General features: G+C 55.2%; 1 protein-coding gene across 1 annotated transcript; it reads right to left on the minus strand.

Moving 5' to 3' along the window:
* Positions 1-295: 295 nt before the first annotated feature.
* ALOX15B (arachidonate 15-lipoxygenase type B) lies at positions 296-10282 on the minus strand. Its single transcript, XM_032280385.1, is given in 14 exon segments — positions 296-751; positions 1222-1392; positions 1472-1790; positions 1968-2055; positions 2058-2136; positions 2289-2375; positions 3622-3825; positions 3925-4071; positions 4289-4461; positions 6332-6435; positions 6724-6846; positions 9374-9455; positions 9743-9965; positions 10048-10282. Coding segments are annotated over 14 exon segments (2127 nt in total). The 5' UTR covers positions 10195-10282; the 3' UTR covers positions 296-571.

The raw sequence follows: 10282 nt of genomic DNA on the forward strand, positions 1-10282 counted from the left end.
CAATTAGTTTTTAAATTTTAATTTTTTGGTAGAGGTGGAGTCTCACATCTTGCCCAGGCTGGCCTTGAACTTCTGGCCTCAAGTGATTCTCCTGGCTCCATCTTCCAAAGTGCTCAGGCATGAGCCATGGTGTCCAGCGTCTTTGGCAGCCACGTCTTGGTGACTGTTCTTGAGTCAGGTGACCATAAGGTCCAATCAGTGGAGGCTAGTGGGTCTGTGGGCAGGTATATGCCCCCCATGGCTGTGTAACACAAAACAAAACCAACTAGCAAAAGCCTCAAAGGGGGCTGTGCAGGTACTTCAAGGCTTGGAGCCTCCAAAAGGCTCAGTGGTATTGTCCCGAGACTATTCTTGGTGGGTTTTTGGGTTTCCCTGTTTTGATTTTGTTTCTGGTTTTGTGTGTGTGTGTGTGCATGCACGCGTGTGTGATGGTGGGAATGAGTTACACAGAGTCTGGTTGTCCCAGGAGAGGCACATGGGGGCCTGTTTTTCCGAGAAGTCCTTTACTCTGCGTGACAGTTATTCTAGAGTGATGTGGTCAAAGGATGTCATCTGGGCTGTGTTCCCGGGTTTAGATGGAGACGCTGTTCTCGATGACAGGAGGGTCCAGGTAGGTGTAGGGCAGTGCCAGGCCCCGGTTCCGCTCCTGGATCTTCCTTGAGATCTGGGCCAGGCGGTTCTGGAAGGTGGTGATACTCCACCATGGGGCCTCCTCAATGAAGTGCTCATCTGGGTAGGTGCCCAGGAGCCTCTGGGGACCGACCACAAGCTTGGGTGAGGGGGCTGCTGAGGTCTTGCCTCCCAGACTCCCTGTCCCCACCCTCTGAGCAGCTGCAACTTGCCTTAGCCAGCTGTGGCCCTAGTACCCCACCCTGGGACCTGAAGCAGTCCTTGATGGGGCCTGATCCATGTCCCTCCTCTTAAACAGATACCCACGTAAAGCTGATCTTCAGGAAGCTTTCGGGGAATGAAAGCTCAATTTGGAATTTGCAAGGAGCACAATGACACATTGCCCTTGCCACTGAGAGTGGCTCTGGATCATCACATTTGGCTGTTGGACCTTCACTGTGGGATGTCCAAGGCTCATGTGTCCCACTGGAGGGGCAGTGGGGTAAAGGGAACCACTACCTGATGGCAGAGTTGGGTCTGGGCCAGGAGGGTAAACACCACACCCTCCCTTACCCCAGTTCGGCCCGGCCTGCCCCTCAACCCCACACTCACTCGGTCTCCAGGCTCCTTGCTCAGCAACCAGAGAGTAAGGATGACATCACATGTGGCATTGACAGGTGGGAGGGTGTCGACGAAGCTCTCAGGTGTTGCCTGGCTTTTGGAGGTGGGTGGTGGCAGCTGCATGCTGGGTGGCAGGTTGGGCATCCAAGCACAGGAGTCAAACTGAAAGCCGAGAGGACAGAATGAGGCCAAGGAGCTGGGTCACCTCTAGTTCACACCCCAGGCACTGGCTTTTCCTCACCTGCCCCGCACTGACAGCCGAGTGCCTGGCTGAGCAGGTGAATATCACCATCGTGACATACCGCACCAGGGCTTCCCGGGTCTCCAGGGAGGAGGGTATACCTGCGAGGAGAGCTGGGCTGGGATGGAGGTTCCAGGGGCCTGAAGACCCTGCCACGGAGGCTTGAGGGTGAGGCCTGAGGGCGGAGGTCCCCATACCTGAGTTCTCTCGGTTGAGGAAGCCCTTGGAGAAAATCTCTCCGACCCAGGCCTGGAGCTCTCTGTCATCTTGGACAGACTCATGGCTTGGGTAGTAGATACCGATTATTTCAGAGACAAAGCTGCAATGCACCCAGGTTCAGGCCCGGCCTCTAATCCCGACCCACTCTGAGGAATGCCCCTGCTTCGTGTCATTAATGTCTGGCCCTCCTCTTCAACATGAGCCTCCCTGGGCCTCAGTGTCCTTTCCAGTCTTCCCGCATCCCCGAGCCCTCAGCTCTCCAGGCACAGCCCCTCACCGTTCCACTGCACCCCAGATCTGCATGCCATCATCACGGTAGTAGTAGCCTGGGATGTCTTCAACTCCTCGGGCCCGGATATCCTCAGCAGACACAGGGCGGAATAGTTTAGCTGCTTCACGCTCCTCTGTATCAACTCAGAGAAGCCTCCAATGCCGAGGCCTGTGGACTGACAGACAGGACTCTTGGGTCCTACAGACCATGCTCCAGAAGCAGGAGGTAGCACGGGTGTGGGGGAGATGGGTCACTCCCACCCCAGGATCCCAGATTCCTCACATTGAAAGAGCAGCCTGTCCACTCCCTCCCCAACACAGCTCTCACCCTGTCCACCACCTGCCCCGGCACGATGAGCAGCTCCTGAGCAAGCGTGTTGATGTGCAGTGTGTACCGGGTATGTGGGACCAGCAGCTGTGTGGCAAGAACGGCAGAGCTGGGGGAGGCCTGGCTCTTTCTGGCCCCAGAACTTCCAGCCCTTCAAGTCACTAGGAAAGAGTCAATGCCTACAAGAGGAGGCAGCCTGGGACAGGGGTCTGAGCCCTGGAGTTCCTGCTGGGTGCCACCAGCAGCTTGTGCTGGGAGCTCAGGCGCGCTCCTTCCTCTCCCTGAGCCTCAGGTTATTTTGTCAAATGCGAGTGCTGATGTGGCTGAGCCCTGTGCCTTCTGGCTCTGGCATCCTGTGATTTCCTAACCTCTGGGCAGGCAAAGCTCTAGGAAAAGCAGGGCCTGTGGGCCTGGCAATGTGGAGCTGTCCACCAGAGCCCACCTCTGAGCGCCAGGCCCCGGGAGCTGCAGTTAGTCAGAAAGAACAAGCCAGGACGGAAGAGCACAGAGCAGCGTTCACAACCGGAACCCAGGAGACGTCTAGAAGGATCAGAGAATCTGAGTGGCTACGGGTGGACCCTACCGGGGGAAGTCCTGCCCTTCACAGAGAAGGTGCCTGGAATCTGAGCTGTCTGAAAGCTAGCAGGGTCTAGAAAACCAACAGAACCCACCCGAGAGCACAGGGGCCTACCCCCCCCCACCAGCCCTCCCCTATCCCAGGACTATCTGTAGAAAGCCTTTCGGTCTCTCACAGCCATATTCACACTTCGGCACCTGCCAGCCCTGGGTTCTTTCCTTCCTAAGATCTGGGCTTCTATGATAGCTGCTGATGCTGTCTGATCTCCCTTAAGAAGGGAGTCTCAGCTGGGCGAAGTGGCTCATGTCTGTAATCCCAGCACTTTGGGAGGCGGAGGCAGGTGGATCACGAGGTCAGGAGTTAGAGATCAGCCTGGCCAACATGGTGAAACCCCGTCTCTACTAAAAATACAAAAATTAGCCGGGCATGGTGGTGCACGTCTGTAATCCCAGCTACTCGGGAGGCTGAAGCATGAGAATCGCTTGAACCCGGGAGGCAGAAGTTGCACTCCAGCCTGGGCAACAGAGTGAGACTCTGTCTCAAAAAAAAGGAAGGAGGCCTCTTGGGGTACCACATTCATCTTACTCAGGGTCTGCTGGAGAGCAGGCTCCCGCGGAAGTTGTGCCGGGAGATGCTGCTGAAGCGGACAGGGCTCTGCATCCCCGCTTACGTGGATAGGGCCGTGTGAGGAAAGGCTGCTTAGAAGAGGCACAGAGGGCCTGGGCACAGTCTGGGCCACCTTGTCAAGCTGCTGACCTTGAAGAGACGGTGGCAGTGGGGCAGCTGGCGCAGGGTGGCCAGGGTGAAGACCTCGGACAGCAGGTGCGAGTGCAGCAGGTGTGTGAGGGCCTCGTGGAAGGAGAACTCGGCATTTCGCACCCAGGTCTTGGCCAGCAACCAGTCCCACTCGTCATCACTGGGCAGGAAGATGGGGCTGTTGGGGCCGGGGGTCTGGCTGAGCTTGGGGGAGGCAGGTGGGGAGAGAGGCAGCCGTGAGCATCTGCCAACCATTCAGTCTGACCCTCCCCGCCCCTGCCCTGCCCCTGCCTGGCTGCAGACCTGGATGGCGAGAGGCAGTAGGGACCCACCACATGGGCGCTGGTATAGCAGGGTCATTGGGGCCGCAGAGAACTGAGGCTGCCCATTAATGACATTGGTATGGATGTTGGAGAGGATGCCGTGATCCACCAAGAACAGGGAGCCCTTCTGCAGAAGAAAGAAGAACTGGGGCTACTACCTGGTTTTCTAAAGGAAGGGGGTGGGGGTGGTAGAGGGAGAGGATTCAGGGCTGGGAGAGGAGTGTGTTTCAGGAGAGAGTGTGCTAGGCACACAGCACACAGTAGGTCCCCTCCCTCTCCAGCAGGGGATGGGTGTGAAGGCACTGAGATGGGCTGTGCAGAGCCTGGATCCCTGCACCCCTCACCTCCAGCTCAGCCTGCAGGCTGGTCCCTGGGCCCAACACTGAAGCCACCATGGCATCAGTGACGGGGAAGTTTTTTGGGAGGCAGTGACAGCAGTGGATCAGGACGGGGTTGAGACCATTCAGGAACTGGGAGGCGAAGAAAGCATCCTCCTGCCAGTGCTGAAAAGTGTACTCTGCGGGAGTGGGGACACAGGGACTGGGTCACCCCAGCTCCCACAGGTCTCCACCTAACCGTCACAGTGGGTTCTCAGGGTTACTGCCCCGTCCCGTCTTCAGCCACTGCCTCTTTATCCAACAGTAAACGATAGTCCCCAGACTATCCATCCCAGTGTCTGCTGGACAGCCGCCCTGAGTAACTCACTAGTCTCCAATGCAACATGTTTGAGACCAAATAAAGACTTCCTACAGCTCAGGTCGGTCCCATTGCCTGATATTTGGGAAGAGGCAGCTCCATCCACCCAGCTGCCTACAGAGGAGGCTGGGGACCGCTCTTTTTCTTCTATTTTTCCCTCTTTCTTTCTTTCTTTTTTTTTGAGACAGAGTCTCATTCTGTAGCCCAGGCTGGAGTCCAGTGGTGTGAACTTGGCTCACTGCAAACTCTGCCTCCTGGGTTCAAGTGATCCTCCTGCCTCAGCCTCCTGAGTAGCTGGGATTATAGGCACAAACCAGCATGTCTGGCTAATTTTTGTATTTTTGGTAGAGATGGGGTTTTGTCATGCTGCTCAGGCTGGTGTCAAACTCCTGGGCTCAAGTGATCCGCCTGCCTCGGCTTCCTCCGGCTCTCCTTCTCTTTCTTCCTTTCTTCCCGCCATCCCTCCCTTCCTTCCTGCTTTCCTTCCTCCCTCCCTCCCTCCCTCCATCCCTTCCTTCCTTCCTTCCTGACAGGGTCTCACTCCCTTGCCCAGGCTGGAGTGCAGTGGGGCTAACTCAGTTCACTGCAACCTCCGTCTCCCAGGCTTAAGCAATTCTCATGCCTCAGCCTCCTGAGTAGCTGGGACTACAGGTGTGTGCCACCACATCTGGCTAAGTTTTGTATTTTTCGTAGAGATGGAGTTTTGCCATGTTGGCCAGCCTGGTCTCAAACTCCTGACTTCAAGTAATCCACTTACCTTAGCCTTCCAAAGTGCTGGGATCACAGGTGTGAACCACCATGCCCAGCCGGAGCCTGGGGACCTCTCTTGGCAGCACCCCCACATGTCAAATCCCACTGATTCTCCATCCTGACTCCCTCTCAGTCCACGCATCCACTCTACTGCATTGCCACTGCCTTGCTGAGGCCACCATCCTCTGGCGACTATAGCCAGAGCCTCAGAGCAGATTCTCATAGCCTCTTGTCTCCTAATAACTCACCCCCAGCAGTGTATAGTGACCGTACTATTCCCCTGCTATCAACCAATCAATCAAGACCCAAGTCCTGCCGTGTCTGACACTGTCCTGTGTGAGCCCCGGGTCCCTTCCCGCTCCTTCTCACACCTTTTCTCTTGCTCATTATGCTTTGACCACAGTGGTGTTTTCTTCCCTCCAAAGGTAGCTGATCCTTTGGTCTTCAGCGCCTTTGCACTCTCTGTTCCCCAAACTATTTTCTGCCCCACAGCCCATCCTTGGCACTGTGAAGGCCTACTCAGTTTCCAGGTCTCAGCATAGTTCACCCTCGTGGGAGAGCTTACCTGGGGCCCTCTCCAGGGTAGGGCAGGTGCCCTCTTTACACAGTCACTGGATCCAATGAGCATATTTCACAGTGAAACGAATTATTTGATTTTGAGTCTAATTAATACCAACTGTCCTACTTGACTGTGAGCCCCAGGAAGAACTGGGTAGCGCCTAACCCGGTGTCAACAAATGACTGTTGGATTAGAAGGCATTAGAAGGTCAGGGATCTCCTCCATCCACATTCTCTTTTGTCTCTGTGGGGAAAAGTAAGGTCTAGCAAGGGCCTGCTCAGGGTTACATAGGAAATTGCTGCTTGGTTTTCTGAGACTCCAGAGAGCCACAGGAGTTGATGCCACAGGAAAGAGGTCAGGATCCCCTACCCAAGCTCCTCACCGGCTGCTGAGGTCTTCCGGAAGTGGAAGATCCTTTTCATCTCATTCAGACTCCTCCAGGGTCCCTTGTGGTCCAGCAGCCCCTTGATCTTCATCTCTACAAACCTGCCAGAGGATGTGAGGGGTGGAGAGTGGGCAGGAGGCCCTGGGAGACCCTTCCCTGTCAGCCAGCCTTATGCCTCTTGGGATCTTGAACCAGCCTCCGGGCCCGAAGTAGTCACCACCCCTAAGGGAGCTGTTGCCCTGTGGGATTGGTAGTGGGTAGGAGGCTGTTTCCTGGGTAGGAATATGTGACTCATATCACAGTGGGTGGGGGAACTGACTAGGGGAGGGCAGAAGGCAGGGTCATCGGGCATCTGACGCCCAGGGGCAGGGCAAGGTGGGTATCCTCACGCAGAGCCACCCTGTAGATAAAAGTTGGCATTCTTGGCTGTGGAGTATTTGATGTTGAGGTCCAAGTCTTTCACACTCTTTTCATCTAAGCAGTGAGGCCAGCCTGGGTTGTAAGCCTTCCACCTGGTGGGTAGAGAGGGAACAGGGTCAGCAAGAGGCCTCAGGGAACCCCTTCACTAGGGCAGATGGAATGGCAGGCCCCTCGGGGGCCTTGCTCACAGCCAGACTCCTTCAGCCAACGAGGGCCCTCCTGGGATCTGCCCTTCCATTCTACCCTTGAGGCTGCAAGAGAGCTGCCATTTTCCCACAGTGAGATGGCTCCCCTGGTCAAGTGTGATTGGTCCAGAGTTGAGCACCTGCCTAGCACTGGGCCAATCAGAGTCCTTTCCAAGGAATTTGAGACTGGGGCTGAGGTGGTCTCTCTCTGATTATGTAGATTATAGCAGTAAACACAGAGACTGTTAGCCATGACCATTTTCCTCTGGGTGGACAATTCTTGCCTGTGCTTCTGTAAGTGCCTCTGTGTCTGGCTGTTAAACTCTTTTATTCTGCCTGCTAGTTGGAGTTGGCTTTTGTTCTTGCAACTAGAGAAGTCCTGACTAACCTAACGCAGCTGCATCTTGTAGAGGGGAGACTATTCTAAGGCAGGGTCTGCACAGAAGATTTCAGTTGTCTTTGGTAGGCATCCCATACAGAGCCTCCACAGTTTAGGGGGAGCCGCAGTATTTTATTCTGCCCTGGCCTAAGGCATCTCTAAGTTCTATTCTCAAGCAACACAGCCGAAGACTTTCTGGCGAAATGGTAAGATCACATCTCTGCAAACTTGAGGACCCCTAGCCAGCCCTCCTCTCACTCATTCATTCTTTGATTCATTCAACATTTGCTTCCAGGTTTGAGCTTTCAACTTCAAAGAAAAATTTGCAGTTAAAGTACACTGCCACCAGGTGGTGGCCAAACCCCGCTTCTCAGACTTTAATCCCTCTCACCTAGGGATGTTGGTTACATGCAGATTCTGATTTCTAACAAGCTCCCAGGCAATGCTGTTGCTATGGATCTGAGACCTCACCGTACGCATTATAAGAGCCTAGAGAGTTGGAACAGAGTTAACTGAGAGACAGGAACAGCAACAGCACGCATTTGTGCAAGGCTTGGCAGCTGCCTAGCTACATTCTTAACCATTTCTCATCTGTTCCTCCTTCTAACCCAGACGAGATTGGTCTTCTTAGTTTCTTTTACAGAAGAAAATAAGAATCGCAGAGATGAAATGATTGGTCTAAGATCTCACAGCTCGTTTTGGCAGGGCCTAGGCTGACCTTGGTCTCCATGGACACAGTAGACCTCAATGTCTATTCCCTCTCTTGGGGCTGTTGCTGGCAGATTTGGTGCCATGGCTTTCTTACGGGTGGAATTCATGACACATGGAGAACCCCCAAGAGCCAAATGAGCCTATGGCTGCGCTGATCTCAGAGACCAGGAGCAAAAGCCTGCAACCTGGACTTTAGACAGCAGCCGAGTTGGCCGGATCAAGATCTTTTGAAAATCTGCTCCCGAGTGCAGCTCCTGGCTTTGTGCCAGGAAATCCTCACTAGTGGTCCTGGCTCTTCTGCAGTCTCCAAGGCCCAGTTCTCTCCTATGACCTCCAATGCTGAGCCAACAGCACAGAAAAAGCCCCCATCTCACCCCTCACTAGCCCCTAGAGGATGAGTTTCCTGGGGCTTGAGAGGTGCATTTCTGGCTCTACCTAGATTTCTGGGAGGATATGATAAGCTGATGCATGAAAAAGTCCCGGGGCAAGGAAGATAGCAGCAAAGGTAAGGCATTTAGAGCAATTTTTCTTTTCTTTTCTCTTTTTTTTTTGAGGTGAAGTTTTGCTTTGTCGCACAGGCTGGAGTGCAATGGTGTGATCTCGGCTCACTGCAACCTCTGCCCTCCGAGTTTAAGCTCTTCTCATGCCTCAGCCTCCCAAATAGCTGGGATTACAGGTGCCTGCCACCACGCCCAGCTAATTTTGTATTTTTAGTAGAGATGGGGTTTCACCCTGTTGGCCAGGATGCTCTTGAACTCCTGACCTCAGGTGATCCTCCTGGCCACCAGAGTCATCTGGAAGGCTTGTCAAAACAAAAATTACTGCTTTCCACCTCAGTGTCATAGCAAGTTGGGGGTGGCTCAGGAATTTGCATTTCTTTTTTTTTTTTTTTTTTTTTGAGACAAAGTCTCACTGTGTCGCCCAGCCTGGAGTGTAGTGGCACGATCTTGGCTCACTGCAGCCTCCACCTCCCAGGTTCAGGCAATTCTTCTGCTTCAGCCTCCTGAATAGCTGGGATTACAGGCATGTGCCACCACGCCCAGCTAATTTTTTTGTATTTTTAGTACAGATGAGGTTTCACCATGTTGGGTAAGCTGGTCTCGAACTCCTGACCTCGTGATTCACCCACCTCGGCCTCCCAAAGTGTTGGGATTACAGGCGTGAGCCACCGTGCCCAGCCAGGAATTTGGATTTCTAATACATTCCTGCAGATGCTGCTTGTCCTAGGAGCAGCTTTGATAGGAGAGGTGGGGGCAGGGGCTTTAGTCTGTGTCATGACCAGGACACTCCAGCTGCCCCTCATCCCTTGGGCACCCCCTCCTCCAACAGCAACCCCCTCCTCACTAGTACATCTCCTGCCGGGCCTGCAGCTCCTCCTGGTGCTGTTGCTGGAGCAGGGGGTGGTGGTCTGCCCAGGACACCTTGGCTGTGGGAGAAGCGGAGTAGGTTGGGGAGGGGAGAGAAACTCCCCATCACTACCCCCAGCCATGTCCTCTCCACTATTGCCGTGCTCTACCAGGTCCCCTTCTTTCATAAGCAGCTTCTCCTACACCAGGCTGCCACCTCCCCCTCCCAAGATCCTGCCAGTCCCCTCCTCTGCCCCCTACTCCGTGGCCCCAGCAGCTCACCTCTCCACTTCACCTGCCTTCCCCAACCCCAGTCCCCTGCCCCTTCCTGTGCTCCCCCTGCAGCCCCAGCCTGGCCCCGCCTCACCTGTCCCCTCCCGCAGCACCAGGCTCCCTGCCCCCTCCAGCCACTGGTAGCAGGGGAAGAGGAAGGGGCTGCCCTGCGGTGGTGTCAACTGGAACTAGCGACAGAACCAGGCATCCTGGGCCAGGGGCCCGGGCAGGCAGGGCAGCGCTGGGGGCATCTTGTGCACGCGCAGCAGCAGCACTGGACCCGCATCCTCTGGGAGCATCACCTGGAAGTCTTCCTCCTGGGGAGGTTTAGTATGCATCGGGCCAGACCCTCCTGCTCACCCGCTTCACCTCCACCCCTACCCACTCCCATGCACTCACAGCGCCAGCGTTGAGCTCCTTGCCGAGATGGTCCAGGGGCAGCCGGGGGCTCTCTCCCTGGGTCTCCATGATGCTGACAGACACTTTATTCCATGTGCCAGCCCCGAAGGCCTTCCCTGTGGACACCCTGACCCTGAACTCGGCCATGGTGCCGGCCCAAGTATAGCTCTCTACCCTGCACAGGACTGTAGAGCTGGGCTCACTCCTGGGACACGCCCTGCCCCAACCCTGGTTT

This window comes from Sapajus apella, unplaced genomic scaffold (assembly GCF_009761245.1).
Source record: "Sapajus apella isolate SASKATOON/1434 unplaced genomic scaffold, GSC_monkey_1.0 scaffold12, whole genome shotgun sequence".
NCBI classification, from domain to species: domain Eukaryota; kingdom Metazoa; phylum Chordata; class Mammalia; order Primates; family Cebidae; genus Sapajus; species Sapajus apella.